The sequence below is a fragment of the Eschrichtius robustus genome, chromosome 13 (assembly GCF_028021215.1).
Source record: "Eschrichtius robustus isolate mEscRob2 chromosome 13, mEscRob2.pri, whole genome shotgun sequence".
Taxonomy (NCBI): Eukaryota; Metazoa; Chordata; class Mammalia; order Artiodactyla; family Eschrichtiidae; genus Eschrichtius; species Eschrichtius robustus.
Genome location: NC_090836.1, coordinates 51,306,806 through 51,323,233, shown reverse-complemented (window position 1 = coordinate 51,323,233; position 16,428 = coordinate 51,306,806). Strand labels below are relative to the sequence as shown.

The 16,428-nt window shown below is 34.8% G+C and overlaps 1 protein-coding gene across 10 annotated transcripts in view; it reads left to right on the top strand.

Moving 5' to 3' along the window:
• TAFA2 (TAFA chemokine like family member 2) overlaps positions 1-14,075 on the top strand; it is a 537,069-nt gene extending 522,994 nt beyond the window's left edge. For all 10 annotated transcript variants that reach the window (XM_068561746.1, XM_068561749.1, XM_068561747.1 and 7 more), the window contains one exon: positions 11,921-14,075. In XM_068561746.1, the coding sequence (XP_068417847.1) occupies positions 11,921-11,932 (12 nt within the window). In that variant the 3' untranslated portion in view covers positions 11,933-14,075. The remainder of the gene's footprint in view (positions 1-11,920) is intronic.
• The last annotated feature ends 2,353 nt before the right edge of the window (positions 14,076-16,428 follow it).

Genomic DNA, 16,428 nt, shown 5'->3' with positions numbered 1-16,428 from the left:
GGAGAGAGAGAGAGAGAGAGAGAGGGATTGCATGCACAACATTATTTTGGGGTGAATCACTCATCGTGGTATCTGTTTACTTTGTTCCATTATAGGAAATTTGATGATATTTCATTTGTACCACCACACCTGATGTCAAGTGAACATGTAAACCTAGGTGTAGAGTAATTGTCACCACAGAATATGTCATACGAAAATTTTCCTGACACTGTTAAGCAGCAGTATGGAAATTACTGAAGAGAGAGAAGTACTTTTTTTTTTTTTTAATTAGGATAATTTTTAACTGTAATGAATCTGCCAGAATCAACCTTGATGTATCTATTTGGACATTTTCCACATCCCAAGTGGTTAGTCTAATACAAATTAAAGCACCACAGATTGCTATTATCTTCTTGCATTATTCTTTTCCTGAATTAATTTCATTTTAAAAATCAGACCTTCTCCAAATAAGAATAAATTTAAATATCCGAGGTACAAATGTGAAGCTGATGTCAGGACCCATGCATATCTATAATTTCCACAGAATCATGGGAGTAATCCTAAAAAATTATTAAATGGAGGATCTGACCTTTTGGGTCACTTAATCATTCCCCTTGCTATTCCTGGAGAATCCAAAGAGTACCTGTAGTTTTCCTTCTTCTGAAATTACATATCACTTTCCCCTTATATTCATACATTAATTTGTTCATTTATCCTTCCACCCACCCATCCATCATTGCAATCTTTCATTTAATAAATATTAGGCATCATTTATGTACCTGGAATGCTGCTTAGCACTGAGGAAACAAAATATGCTAATATTTTATTTCAATACATCATCGTTAAGTGGGAGAAACAAACAGATTAATAATCATAATGTGATATGTCTTATAATAGAAGTATGAACAAAGTGCTGACTGGATGAATCACAAAGGTTTATGAATTATGAAGTGGTAACATTTGTTCTGAGGTTTGAAAGGAGAGTATTTCAGGCAGAGGTAAAATGTACACAAAGATAAGGAGATATGAATGGGCATCAAGTCCTAGGAGGATTAAATAGTTGAGTGTGACTGGAGTTGAGCCTATGAATCTCTGAAGGGGTTGGGAAGGTGGGAGATGAAGTTGGGTGGGTTGAGGTCTTATCATAAAGGACCTTCTGTATTACCAACAAGAATTTAGATTTCCTTCTATGATAGGACATCTTTATAGACTTTTCAGGAATGATGTTAGCAAAGAGGAGGAGCAGACACTGCGAAGGACAAGACAAATCAGGGAGACAAATTGGGAGGTTATTCCAACTCTACAAACCAGATGGAATAAAGACCTCAATTAAAGTAGTGACAGTGAGACAGAGAGTGGGGAACTGAATAAAAAGATGACTAGGATCTAGAAACTGATGAGAGAGAAAACATCTGGAGAAAATTGCTATCATTGTTCAAAATATTCAATGGGGAGAAGTGAAATTAACATTCCTGAAAGGCTTTCCATGTCTTTGAACAATGTGAAGAAAATGGAGGCCTGGATATATTAAGTGGTATATTTATCCATCTGTTCCTTGCTTTTTCTAAAAAATATGAAGCTCCTCTAAATTTTCTCCAGCTTCATCCTTTGTCTTCAGTCACATGTGACCATGGCAAGTCATGACACTGATCCACTTCATGACTATGTTGGCCCTGATATATTTGGATAAAGTCAAGTAAATGTGACCAGAACCCAAAAGTTCTGTTCTTCCTCAACCATTTTAGTCTTACATTTTCTGCTTAGGTAGAGAGAGGCCAAGATTAACAATGATGGGGAAGAGGGATCTGTTCTTATTGCTCAAAGACTCAAGTTTTTTTCAAAATTGGAAAATATCTTTTTATATTATGACATGATTAGTCTATTTTCTGCTATTAATTTTAACTATCCTGAGCTCTCAAACTTATGTAGGAAATGTTTTACTTTACTTTTGATTCATCTTACCAAAACCTTCTGTTATCTGATCCTAATTACTAGCCATTCCCTCATATGATTTATTATTTTTCATGTTGTACTCTCCAATATTAAATTATTTAAATATTTGAAAATCAAATAGTACATGTTTTATACATTTGGAGTACTTTGGGAAAGACAGATTATAAAGAAAACTTTTGAAAGTCTATCTATCTACAAAATGTCATAAATTACAACTGAAAAATAGCATGAATCCCATTCAGACTGATACTGAGGATTACACAGTTGATGAGTAGAGAACAAAGCTGGCTTTAGAAGTGAATGCCCATGGGTGGCTAGACCCACACATTGGTTAAATGACTTGGCCTCATTTATCAGCATTAAAATATGTATGATTCAGGGTCATGCTTCAGCAAATTACAAACTACTAAATACATAGATGTTCAGGCAAACTATGAATGGTTAAGCTTGCAAATATTAAGTCTGAATTCTAATTGAATATTACTACATAATGTTTCTACAATTCTTTTACCCTTTTATGTTAAAGTGGTTGTCTGTTGATTTCTATATACTTTCTTCCTTGATTTTAAACGAATTCTTTTCTTACATTTGTGCAGAATGCTTCCCAAAATAGTCATGAGAAATGTTTACTATCCTTATATCAATTTCTCGTAAAAGCTGTTTATTTTAGGTACCGTTTATGGGTATGTGTTTCTCTGAAATTAAAAAAGAAAATATGTTCTAAGAGTTTATAATCCTCTAGGAGAGGTGCAAAACTGTCCCCATTGTGGGCTTTTCTGGAGGTAAAGGAAGTTATTGTCTTGCTGTCCCTTTCTGCTTGTTGAAATATTCCCTTTTGCCCAGGTTTGCTTCCTGTAATAATCTTTTGAACAGTGGAGTACCTGACATGTGTTTGTTTCTTAAGCAAATGTGTAAAACTCTTCAAGTTTGAATGGAGAAGCAGAAAGAGAAGGTTTCTGCTGTGCCTGATGACAGTTTTTGATTTTTCCACACTAATATTCTGGCTCCATGTTGGAGCACTAGTGTGGCAAATCCTAGCGTTGGTGGCATTCTAAGGAAGGGACAGAAGTTTCGTTGAGGAGTAAAGATTCAAAACAACTCCAGAAATGAGCTCTCGTCTCGGTTTATTTCTCACAGAGCAGCAGGTGTGTACATCGTGTTGCAGGATTAACTGTAACCTATTCTTTCTTATAATTACCATTAGCATTCCAGGTGCCCCTGATTTCAGGGAAAAGATGAACTTGATACAGCTTTAGGGATCAAAGGTAAAGAACTGCTTCAGTGGTCAGTAAAGAAGACACTGAATTTTTTTTTATAAGAAAGGGATAGGGAAGCATCATTCTTTGATAGGAGGCCAAGAAACTGGCCACAAATAGCCAATATGTCATCATTGGTGAACCTAATATTGTCATCTAAAATGACCTTGCAGCTAACATATTGTTTTCCCAAGAACATGAAATGGGTAAAACAAAATCCTGAGTATAAGTGGACCTCTGTCAATGTTCGACCTATTAGTTTGGAAATTAGCATGAAAAGCACTGAACCATCAAACTTTCACCTAATCTCCATAAACCAAATGAAGATTGTGTTCTTACCTAATGGTTCATTCTTTCTATATTTAAATTGCCCCTTAATTGAATAAGCTATGTCATAACAGCATCTAAGTAATTAGAATTGGCTAGATTTAAAGATTCATATTTTGATCAACTTTGGGAATTTGAGATTAATGGATTATGACTATTTTTTTAAAAGGGAGAAATATATCTGGGAAATAGAAAAAGAAAAAAGCAAACACCCCCAACATAGTAAACATCACTGCCTATGCTGCCCTATCCTTCAGAAAATGGATTCTAGTTTTTTTAACTTAGAGAAACATTTTTTCCCAAAAATGTACCACATATAGATTGGTCATCTCTAAACTTAATTTTATGGCAGAAGATAGGGATGGAAAGGAGAGAGTTTGTGCTACTTCAGGCATGGTACTAGCCTCGTTCTTCCACAAGTTGCACCAAGTTCTTTTCAGAATGACAGCAACATATTCTTTATGCAGACAGCTGTCTCAAGGAAAAGTTGTTTGTATTTATAACTCAAACCAACCAGGAAGCTAAGAGAAAATGTTGCTCTCTTAGTAATTCCTAGGCTACTAAGACAAATTTCTTCAAAGTTTCAATCCTTCCTCCCAAACTCCACTTATCTTAAATTCACCTTATAAACACAATTTTTATTGCTTACTTCTGTTAGCCCTTATATGCAGTGAGGCTGAAATTCTTGACTGTGATACTTGACCAGATATAAACTTTTAAAGTAAGTCTTTATGACAGAAATTGGATTAAAAACTATCATCAATTCAAATTACTTCTTTACAAATGAGAGGTGAGTCTAAAGAAATGAACCTACTATCAAATTTAGCAGGAAAAGTGCCTTCCAATTGAGTTCAAAGTTTCAACTGTCTCTAAAAATGTGTGAACTCGCTGGTATATGGAATAATATCTGTAAAAATCTATTCAGCTTTCCTCAAAAAGCATTCAAAATAATTGCTTTCCCATTTTAAGGACTTTATGGTGTTTCTTTAAACAGTGTAATACCATTATACTGTTGTCTTTCAAAATTATCTAAATTTTTGTTGTTTTTCCACCTGGAGTAAATGGAAGGTATATATGGTAGAAAGCCAGGAGAAGTAGGAAAGTCTTAAATTTTCTTAATGTCCCAAAGGAATTTATTAACTAACTACCCAAAGAGAAGTCAGGGAATGCTAACAGTTAACGTCATCCAGAGAGAATCAGTTGATCTGCCTCTGAGTGGATGAATGTGCATAAATGGCAATGCAGTCATCTGTTTTCATGAGTCACATAGAAGAGTTCATGGCAGGCACACTGTACAGCTTTCAAAGTTCCAAGAAATGGTGCAAGTCCATCTGTTCCAAGGATTCATTTCTAGTCGAGATCTTCATTTGCACAGCACAGGAAGCTGAAAGCCACTGACAGATGTATTTGTGGTAAAAGCTCACTAGCCCTGCATTCTAATATAGGCTTTTTAGAAAAATGAAGTCTATACAGTGGTTATACCACCAATGAATTTAGGTAATAAATAAGGTAATCAGGTAATCAAGTAAATAATAAAGCAATCGGGATAAGATTTTATACCATTTTGAATTAGTCCTTATTATCCTTGGGGATAGAAGGGAATTAGAAACTCACTAAGTCTAGCCAGCTTGTTTGACAGGTATGAACGAACCAGGGAGATTGAGAGATTTTTAAGTGACTTGTCCAAAGTTCTAAAACCAGAAGGTTGTAACACTGTTATAAACTCTTATCAAAACAAGCCCACCTCTTCTCAGTCAGTCTGGTGCTCTGTTTTTTTTCCCAGAAGTCTAGGAAGACTCTATGCCATTTTCCACTTCCACACCGGGACCCACACTGAGGTACACCTAAATATTGGGCTGGCAAAAAAGTTTGGGTTTTTCTGTAAGATGTCACAGAATAGAATCAGTTAACTACAGAAATGCTCTGTTGTTTGAAATGACTATTCCCAATCACCCAAGCCTGTTAAATATTTTGAGATAAATTTTTTGAGAATTCATAGAACAGATAACAAGGTCAGTTAGTGGCAATATTGACCCCAGCCGAAATATTAAACAGATTGGCTTTGGTGCCCCAAATGTTAAATGTGGAGGCCAAGCCACAGCACCAGCCATTCTTAGGAAGGAAAATTAAACTGCAGTATGAAAATGCAGTAGTTTTCAGGGCTTATAAGAGTCACTTTCACCAGCATGAAAGTAAAATAGAGGCTTAATTTTTTACATAGGTGTGTATGTTTATGAAGGTGATTCATATGTCATTGCCTTACACTGCCTCGTCTATACTTAAAAGCTTGCTATTAAATGATTATTTCAGACCAATAGGAGTCTTCCATTTCATAATACCTCATTGCATAAGGTGCTTTAAGAAAGCACAAGTGCATTCATGTACAGTTACGACCAACTCAATGGCAGCTTTTCTCCAGCTTAAATGAGAAAACCTGCTACTGCAGAGTAATGATGTTTTAATTGCACATTTAGTACACAAAAAGTGAAGCAAGAAGTTAATTCATGTACTTGTAAGAGCTACACTAAAAAAATACATTTGCAGTGAAGCAGCAATTATTTTCCAAGCAAGGAAAAGTTCATTCAAATCAGCATTTAGTGGTTTAAAGAAACGGGATTGCTTTAAGAATCCATTTACTGACTCAGAAAGATTTTAAATGGTAGAGTGCCTTATGTTATATACCTGAAACTAATACAATGTATGTCAATTATACATTAATAAAGAAATTAATTAACTAATTCAAAAAATCAGCATTTAGCATGAGGGTATTCTAGTCTTCCTTTTTACCTATATAGAATAAGTTAAATTTATTATTGGAATATTAGTTTGAAATGATGCCTATCTATGATGTTAAGCAGCTGTATTATAAAAATCCGACATGCACTGCATTTTAACCTGCTGCCTCCTTTCAGAAATACTGCCACATATTCCTTGCCTTCCAATTATTTAAAGAATGTCCATCAGTCTAAAGATAAATGTTTGTTTCTCTAATAACATGGGTATTTTAGTGAAAAAAAAATTTTTTTAATGAAATTGACTTACGTTCATAATGCATTGTCTCTTCTATTCTTGTGTGTATGTGACTCATATTCAAAGGAATATAAATATTGTTCGATAGTTCCTCATAAAAAGATTTTAATGACCACACTGGAAAAAATAAGACTATTTTGTAAATTAAGCTAATATGATAAGATTTACACTGATACTGTGGAGATTTGGCAGCGATTTCACAAATTTATGTAGACTGGCAAAGTGAACAACTGAAATTAAAAATCTGGGATACGGGATAGAACCCAAATACATCAAAGGAAGCATCAATAATGAATAAGGAAATTTACAAATCTGCATTTTGTTTGGCATAATTATACCACATTTATTTTTACCCTAGGTGGTTAAAGTGTAGTACTAATTTCCTAAATATTTTTCCTGCATGTAGAGTCTGATGGCAGCTGGTCCACTAGAAAAACAAATAATGCAATTGCCTGTAAAAACTAGTAATGTATGCTCAGAAATAATCGAGGGCAAATGTAGGAATTCAATGCATTCAGGTGCCTAGAAATGTACCCATATCTGAATAATGTTACCACTTACATAATGCTTATTATGTGCCTTAGAATATTAGTTCTAAGCATTTGACCAATTAACTTATTTTTTCCTCAGCTCATACAACCATATGATTTAGGTACTAATATTATAGCTGTTTTACTCAAGGTCACATGCTGAGTTATCAGCAGAACTAAGCACTGAACCTAGACAGCCTGGCTTCAAAGTATAACCTTTTTAACCATTACATACTCTCTATCACCTTGTCTGAAAAGACAGTCTCTCTCCCAAAGCCAGCTGAAACAATAGTGCTTCCATCTTGATATATGACTTTGATTAACAGCACATGAAATGAATAATTACAAATTTAGTTACTATAAGACACAGCAAATTTACTAATTAAATCAATGTTTATAGAGAAACAAGAAGTAATAATGCCCCCTCCCATAGGTATCCTATGCATCACCTTTTGAGTCTTATTTGGGAATTACTACTGCTACCACCTGTTAATATTTAAAAAGCATTTGCCTGGACAGATACTTTGCAGGGATTATCTGATTTAATCACAATAGCAAACATATGAGGGCTGATAATACCATTTTTATATTTCACATGGGGAGACGAAGGCTCAGGGGTTTTACATAATTTATCAACCTCACAGTGTTAGAAAGTGATTGATTGATAAGGCAGAGATTTGAACCCAGGCAGCCTGTGTGCAGAGCCCACACTATTTGTCATTATGCCTCTTACCATAGTGTGTTGTCTCCCATTGGTAACCTAGTCAGCATGATTTGAACAGGGCAAAAGAACTATAGGCTCCATGAATAGAATGATTTTAAGAACTTTATAAAAGCATCTTTTGCACTTGGGGACAGAATAGAGTCTTTAATTTTTTTCCTTCTTTAGACTTTCTAATTTATCTTACCTTGAAGATGGGCAGAGGATATATATAACATAATGGTCAAAATACAAAATGAAGACAGACAGTATTAAAACAGTTGACTTCACTTCATTTTAAATGTAGCATCTTATATGCCATTTACCTGGTTTTAGTTTCTCAATTTAAATCGGTGAACAGACGTAAAAAGACATGATGTTAGCATAAATTATTGAGAAATCTAATCAGAGCCCTGTAGTAGGTTAGTTGGACTGAAGAAATAAATGGATGCTCTCATCTTAAAGAATCAGTGCTTTTTGTTACCAGATTAGCTTCTTCAACCTGGCGGCTCATTACCAAGATAGCTTTGTGCTTGTGACTAGAAATAGTATTGATAATAATAACAGTAATAGTAATAATAATTTATTATTGCATGCGTTCAGCAGCCAAGTAGTTTCGCTTACCGAATTGGCTGGTGTGCAGCACACACAAATAAAATTTGCATGAAAAAGAACAGCTGTGTAAAATACTGCCTTTGGAAAGGCAAATTTACTGGGATAGTGATTATAGCGTATGAAGCTCAAGGCATAACCGTAATGATTGTAGGACCATTTCTCTCCCTCATGCAGTATTTTACATCTATTACCCTCAGAACCAGAAGACAGTGAATTCATGGTAGCAAATGCTCTTTCCTATCCTGTAAAAGTGATTTTATTGCAACCTCCTGCTTTTAAGTCACTGAAAACTCGCTGGAAAGCCTCCCTTGAAGGTAAAACTTTTACTAGTTGGCCTCTTCCAAAAGATGGGCTTGAGTGAAAAGAGAGTAATATTTAAGTTCTAAAAATAAGGCAGTGCTTAATTTGATGTACTAAAAGCTTACTTTTAAATGATAGCAAATTTTTTAAATGTTGGATTGTATAAGTATTGTTTAAGCAACTCTTTCATATGAGGAAGTTCCAGTTTATCATCTATAAAGGGTAAAATGGCAATCATTTTTCCTCCATTAGCATGTCATAATTTAAACATGATTCACTTGGACTTAATGAGCATATAAATCATAAAAGCGTTTTTTGTACTGAATTTTAGACAATAATTTTAAAGTGTTATTTGGACCTTGCATATTAGGTGATGAAAATTGGTGACAATGTACCTGTATTCAGAATCATCTACATGTTTTTAAATCTTTGGCTTTGCCATTTCATTTGGTACAAATCTGGAAGTTGTCAGGGCGAGTGCTGATATATGTTCATATTTATACTTCGTTGAAAAGGGCAAATTACGACTTAGCCTTTGTTTGAATTCCTTAAGTGTAGTCCTCTAACTTGAGTGAATGTCTGTTTGTTAGTGGGATCCTCTCATTCTACTTTTAGTGGTTTTCTTGTTAAACATTTATGCATTGAAAAAAACTGATCCCAACTCTAAAACGTTCATTTTTATAGTACTTCATAGTTGGCAAAGCTAGGTTTTCATAAGTATAATAATTCGATCCTCATAGCAACGCTGTGAGGCTAACAAGATTATCCCCATTTTACACATGGAAAGCTGTAGGGCCCAGAGGTTGTATGACACAGCCAGTGTGATTAGTATTATTGCCACACTGACGTAAATCCAGAGCTCTGTGTGCTGAACCACAACAGTCCTCTGATCAAAATCAAATGATTTACAAAAATCATACTGAAAACAAGTTGTCTGTTACTCTTCATCTCATAAAATGTGGATATTTTTAGGATTAATAAACTAGGAAACAAGGAAATAGTGCATGAAATTGGAGAATAAGGAAAAGCTTTCATTATGTTTCAATCCATGCTTATTTAGACGATCACTTCTTTAAATCATGTTTAAAGTTTGGTTTTCTAGCCATTAGTTTAGCTGATAGAAACACAGCATGATAAAAATGTGTATTTATGATATTCTTGAGCATATGGATTGTATAGTTATATGTTTGTGTATACTTACATGTTTCCTCTACTGACATGGAAGAAAGATTTATTACAGATATATAAACCTTTGGTATTATACTGTCAATTTGATGTCTATTTTTAAAATTATGTGAAAATAAAGCTTTAAATATATAAATGGTTGAGAGAATCCCTCCTCAGCTTTATATAAACCAGCAGGATGAAATACTTACCTTGGAATGAAGACGTAAGAATGCGTCCGCCATACCCACCAATAGATTACTTAGAACCTGGGCTTGCAGTGGCTCAAGAGGACGTGTCGCTTGCTTTCCTGATGTCATTGCAGTGTGTCCCCCTCCAGTTGCCTGTGTTGAACCTCTCCTGAGGCTAAACCAGTTGTTCTCTTCCTCTTTTTTTCCTGTCATTTCAAGCACTGGTCCCCATATTATGTTTCATAATGATTCCTACTAAGAGAATTTTCAGAAAAGGCAGGTGAATTTTCTCAGCCGGTGGAAATCAGATTGTGTTAAATCAATGTTTGTCAATAAAGTGTATCACAAAAGTAACATTTCTGTGTTTTTCACAGTGATCAGCCATCTGCATCAGCAACCTGTAACATCATGTCCATAACACTCTTCACATTTCCTCACCACCTTCTTCTTACACTGACTCCCAGGCTGGGAGCCCTTCTCACAACTTGCATAAAATGACCATTGAATGGCAGACAAATTGATAATGAAATTGCTTCCCTATTGAAGATATCCCCCGCTCCCAGAATCTCTAGAGGCCAGCAGACCCTTCACATCTGTGTCTTCCCACCCACAGTTCCATTCCTTCCATAGTTTCTCTGTGCATGGGTATAAGCAGCTACAAATACACAGACAGAAGTTCCTTCTTTGGGGAGGGTAGCTGACCAACGAGACACAGATATGAAGCCTGCCTCCATGCAGAACCTACCTGTTTGTTTGAATTTTACACCTTCCTTTGGAGACCAGCTATGGCAGAGCAAAGTCTAGAGCTGGCTTTCTTATTTTGTTTAATGTTCCTATTTTTCAGAGTTGACCGAACAACAATAAACAACACAAACAAAAACCAGTCTTCTGGCAAATGTTTCATGAAAAGACAAGTAACTATGTCATTTAATGAAATAAAACCAAAGTATCCACAATAGTTTTTAAAAACTCACCTTTTGTTACTCACCATTGCTGCAAAAGAACTGTTAGGCAACTCTAAGTACTATGATATTAAGAGCGTAACTAGAAATTCATTGACACAGCAGAAATCTGTCTCTCTATATCATCTTCCTTCCATATGCATATAGAGATATCTGTGTATGTATCAGGTATTCTAGCTAGCTAGCTATTATTCCTTTTTCCTGCATACAAACATTCTCTGGAATTGAGTAGGTGTGAAAATCCAGTGTGAATCTGCCTCAGTAATTTATAATAGCATCAAGAATACTGCTCTAATCAATTTCATGAGAAATTTGGGCACCTTTAAAATTTGGTAAAGGATTGTACTATCATTAATTGTTTTTCTCTCAAAATAATAGGGTTTTTTTTGCCTTATGAATAGCTAATTTTCTGAAATACAGTTGAGTCAAATAAGCACTCAACTTTTAAACTACTTCAAGAATGGATTTTATGGAACCAGATCTCAAGGGCTTTCTTGAAGATAGGGTCTGATTGTATTCCTGAGGCCAAAGGCCTTTCTTCACTGACACCTGGCATGATGTGTATGATCTCTGGGTTATTATGTCCACCAAGCCTGTGCAAAGAACAGGGATTCCAGAATCATTCTTCAGATCTGAAAGGGCAAAGATCACCAGTTAAGATCTTCCTGGTCACCGTTGGAGTAATTTGGATAATAGTGCAAGGGGCTCTAAAAGTATTATGAAATAATAGAGAAAATAATTATTATAATAAGCTATAAATACCTAAATATGGTAGTCCTTTAAAATTCAATAATTTATTTGATACAGCAAATACCAGCATTTTGAGTTACATATTCATTTCTAATACTTAATTGTGTAGAGTTTTAAGATGATGGCTGTTATGAAATGATTCTATTTTCTTCTTCTTTTGCAGGTCACCCATTAACAAAGGATAAATCAAGTGATCCTCAAGGCTGATTACATTGAACATCAGCATAGAAACATAACTCATGAGGTGATCTTGAAGGAAAATTTTTATACAGCTCACAAGAGGCACTCTGGAGTCTATTATTTCCAGGGGATTTCATGGCTTGTAATCAGCTTCTTCTTGGAATCAAGACTTTTCAAAAGTCCGACATGAACTTCTCTATCATGAAGATTTCATCAGATTTGAACTGTGTTCAACTTGTATAATTACACTTGCAAAAAGGATTTGAAGTTACTATCTGAAGAGTTAGCGTTTCCGGATGGTGCCAGAGACACTTACCTTTTGGGCTCTTGGCTCCAAATGTGACTGCTTTTCTTGTTTCTGAAAGTCTCCCAAGTGCACTGGCCTTCTGTCTTGGACCTGTTCCTGAGTCCTGTGTTCAGTGGCTAGGACTGCACATGGCTTCAGTGACTTTTCCTTTGCGAACTTCTCCTCTGGCATGGTGTAGACTGAGACAATTTATTTGTATCCTAATCTTGGAGCTCTGAAAGCCTACATGTTTCAACATCTTAAAGTTGCTTTTGTTAAAGGAATGGAAATATATATCCATTGATAATAATTATTGTTGGCAAGTAATAGTTATCTGAATACATCAATCATATAAGAATGTATAGACAAGCTGACATGTTTCCCCAAGGCTAACACACTGCTGCAGCTCTCTGTCAGTTAAATAGGTAGTAGTTAGAACTGAATTACCATTTTCATTATATACTCCTGTTTGGTACCTCTAGAGTACTCTCCCTTTCAGTTTTTTTTTTTTTTTTTTAAAGTGGGCTTTTTCTTTCATTTTTATCTTTACTTTTTCCCTTCACAGAAATTAGCAGTGAGCAGTCAAGTATTTAGGTAACCTTCAGTTTCAAAAAATTGCCAGGGATGCATGTGGGTTTTGATTTCTTAGCTTGAAAGTTATTCAACTTAGATTTCTTCTAGTATTTTTTTAAACTGTCCTTTCTATCTCATTTTAAAAAGGCTGTCTCTTGCTCTATCCCAATGACTGTTTGAATGCCTATCTGTTTATTCAGTCTGTTGGTAGAATAAATTGTTCTTTTCCTTGGTCTCAATTTTATAAATATTTGCTTACCGTTGTCCCATTCAAACAATTTCTTTAGTCAGTCTTTGTCCACGTTTTCGTAGCACTTTTAACATTTGTGGTTTTCAGTTCTACAGGAAAATCTTATAAATATTTCAAGGCCTTAAACATGTATGTACTTTTTTTTCTAAGTTACTCGCAGAATGTATAATTTTATACTACATCTGCTTTGTTTCATTTGTGATGCGGAGGGAGAGAAGAATGGAAATTGCATAACCATTCTGGATATTGTGTAAATGTATAGTTTGAAGGGATGTAAAGAGGGAGGAGCTTCTGTGTTTTACTCATCTTAGACTAATAGGAAGATACTTCAGAAATTGTCCTATTAGAAGTTCCATTATGTTAGAGAAGGTGTGGACATCTTTTGTTTTTTAAAACTCACTGACATGGCCAATTAGGTATATGTTGATTTCCATGATGGAGGCTGACATACAAACCAAAGCTCTCCAGGCTAAGTTGGTAACAACTTTCAAAGACCAATACATTACCCAGAATCTTTTCTCGGCAGAATGACTAAAAGCGTAAAATTTGTTAAACATTAAATTTGTAAAGTATGCTTTTGATATTGAACTAAAGTAAAGTATACTGCCCCATAAGTCCATGGAATGGAATGACTTTCTCCTTCCATTTTAATTATGCATATACAACTAGATGGCTCTGAGTGAATTTTGCAATGGTTCAAGACTGTCTGAACTCATAAAGAAAAGAGTAACAGTTGTGCTGGAGTTTCTGCATCAGTAATAATATCATTAATTTCTTTGGAACAAAGTAGAAAACTATATTATTTTGGAAATTATGAATTTGTCCTAGGTTTGAAATTATAGATCATGCCTCTCATTTTTTAAACTATGTCCCTTAAAACAACACTGGAAATTCTGTATTATATTCAAGTGTAATACATGCATATCAATAGAAAAAAATAAATGGAATTTCAAATATATTAACTAGATTATCCCCAGTAGATTAATGTTGTGACTCTTCAGAAAAGGTGAATAAAATTGGAATATAAAATGGACTCTTTTTCATGAGTTACATTCAGAGAATCTGTTTTCCAGTGTTTTTTCTTAAAAGCACTTCAGTTACTGTCTAGGAAAACCTCTGAGTTTATGGGGAAGCTGACATAAATTCTTCAATTTTCTTTTTATAAAAATCCATGGCAAATCTTGCCATTTACACAAGGTTCCGATATTTGACTTGCTTCTTTGCTAAGAAACAATTGAAATAGATGTATCTACACTTGTGCCACTTGCTCACATCTTGACTATGACAAAATTTTGCTAGCAATATACAAAAATCACTTTATTATAAAAATTGTTGAAAATAATGACTGTTTATCCTTTGAAATTCATTGTACAGTTGGCCCTTGAACAACGTAGGTTTGAACTGCACAGGTCTACTTATACATGGATTTTTTTCAACATTAAGTACTACAGTACTAAACAATCTGAGGTTGGTTCCAGGGATGCAGAACCTTGGGTATGGAGGAACCGCATAGAGGGAGGATGGACTGTAAGTTATACACAGATTTTCGACTGCATGGAGGGTTAACTCCCCTGACCCCAGCGTTGTTCAAAGGTCAACCGTATATGGAAATGTTAATTAAAACATAAAATATGGCTATGATTTAGCCTTTAAAAATTACTTTAAATAGCTTTTATTTTGAAGTAATTTAAGATTTCCAATAAGTTATGAAAATAGCTCAGAGGACTTCTGTGTATCCTTTTCCCCATTATCGCCCAGTGATAACATCTTACAAAACCAAGAAATGGACATTGGTACAACACTATCCACTCAAATACAGACCTTATTCAGATTTCAGTAGTTTCACATGCACTTTGGGTGTGTTTATGTGTGTGTGTGTATACGATCTTATTCTTTTTAATTAATTTGGTAAACACCTACTACAGTATGTCATAACATAGAATAGATTATGAGAGTCTATTGGTCAATGAGTGGCTGATTTGTGATGACTTTTGTGAAGTTCTCTATTCATGGAAAAACATCCTATAGCTTTATTTTATTTTTATACATTCTTGTTGCCTTAACACAATGGAAACTTCCAGTTTTAACATCAGACAGTACCATATAAGATTTCAAATTTGGAATTGGCATTAATGGATAGGAAGAGGTCTGAGAATCTGCATCTATGGTTGAATTAAAAAGGGAGTTTGGTCCTGTTCTTTATTTCCCTCAGCAAGGCCTGTGCTACTACACAATGCTATACAGGTGGGTTGTGACTTTTGATAATACACAATGGCTAATAGCACGATGATTAAGTGGGACATGATCTTTTAAAAATTTTGATCATTTTCTCAATTCATGATCATATATCCATCTGAAAGAGCAACATATGTGAAAATATCAAGTAGTATTTTTCATCATGGAGCCCTTTCTCATTTTGACCCACTTAAGTGGAGAGAATTAGAATGATGGAAGACACAGAGAAGCTGAAAAGTTGCGGAGACACATATTGGGTATCTCCTGTTCCTCTTACCCACATAGAGAACTCATAGTAGAGCATTACTATTTTTATTAAGGTAAGGGTTTGACTGTCTGCCTGTCTGCCTTCATACCTGCCTTCCTCTCCTTTCTTGTTTTCTTCCTTTCTTCCTTACCCTCCTTTCCTTCCATCTTTCCCTTCCTTCCTTTCCTTCTCTTTTGTTTTATATATATAATATTTTGAAAAAAGAGTAGAGGTAGCAGATTTTATTCATTGCATTGTGTGATACTGAAAAGTAGTGTAGACCTCACAATTATCTGGCATCTAATTGACTTATTCCTACTAGGCACAAGCATATACGGTGAGATCAAATGTTAGCTGAAGTTTAGCCTTCAAAATGGCCTTTAAAATCTATTCAATGGAATTTTTTTTAATGCCCTACATTTGCAGGGCATGCTGCTAACCAATGAAAAGTAAGTACCCAGAAGACATAAGTGTTTCATATTTGTTTTGATTTTTTTAAATCTTCATTATATTTCAAATTAATAAATGTTATGCACTATGTCAAACATTTTTCTGGAAGGTTTTATCTGTTATACAAAGTGATTGAACTTTATTCTAGAAGTTATGTGAGCAGGGCACTACAAAGTTTTGTTTCACAGGTTTCAGCAAAAATGTGATGGGAAGTCTTAAAGAAGAGAGACTGTGGGCCTGAAGAGAAGTTAGAGGGGACTAACATAATCCAGGTAAAGTTAATGAGGGCCTGAGCTTGGACTATTACACTGAGGAGAATGTGAAAAAATTAGATATCAATCCTGGTTGTAATTTAAATTACTTGAAGATCTAAAAATTACCCACGCCCAACCCTACTCTCTGAGATTCTCTTAATTGGTTTAGGATTAGAGTCTGGGAACAAGTATTTTT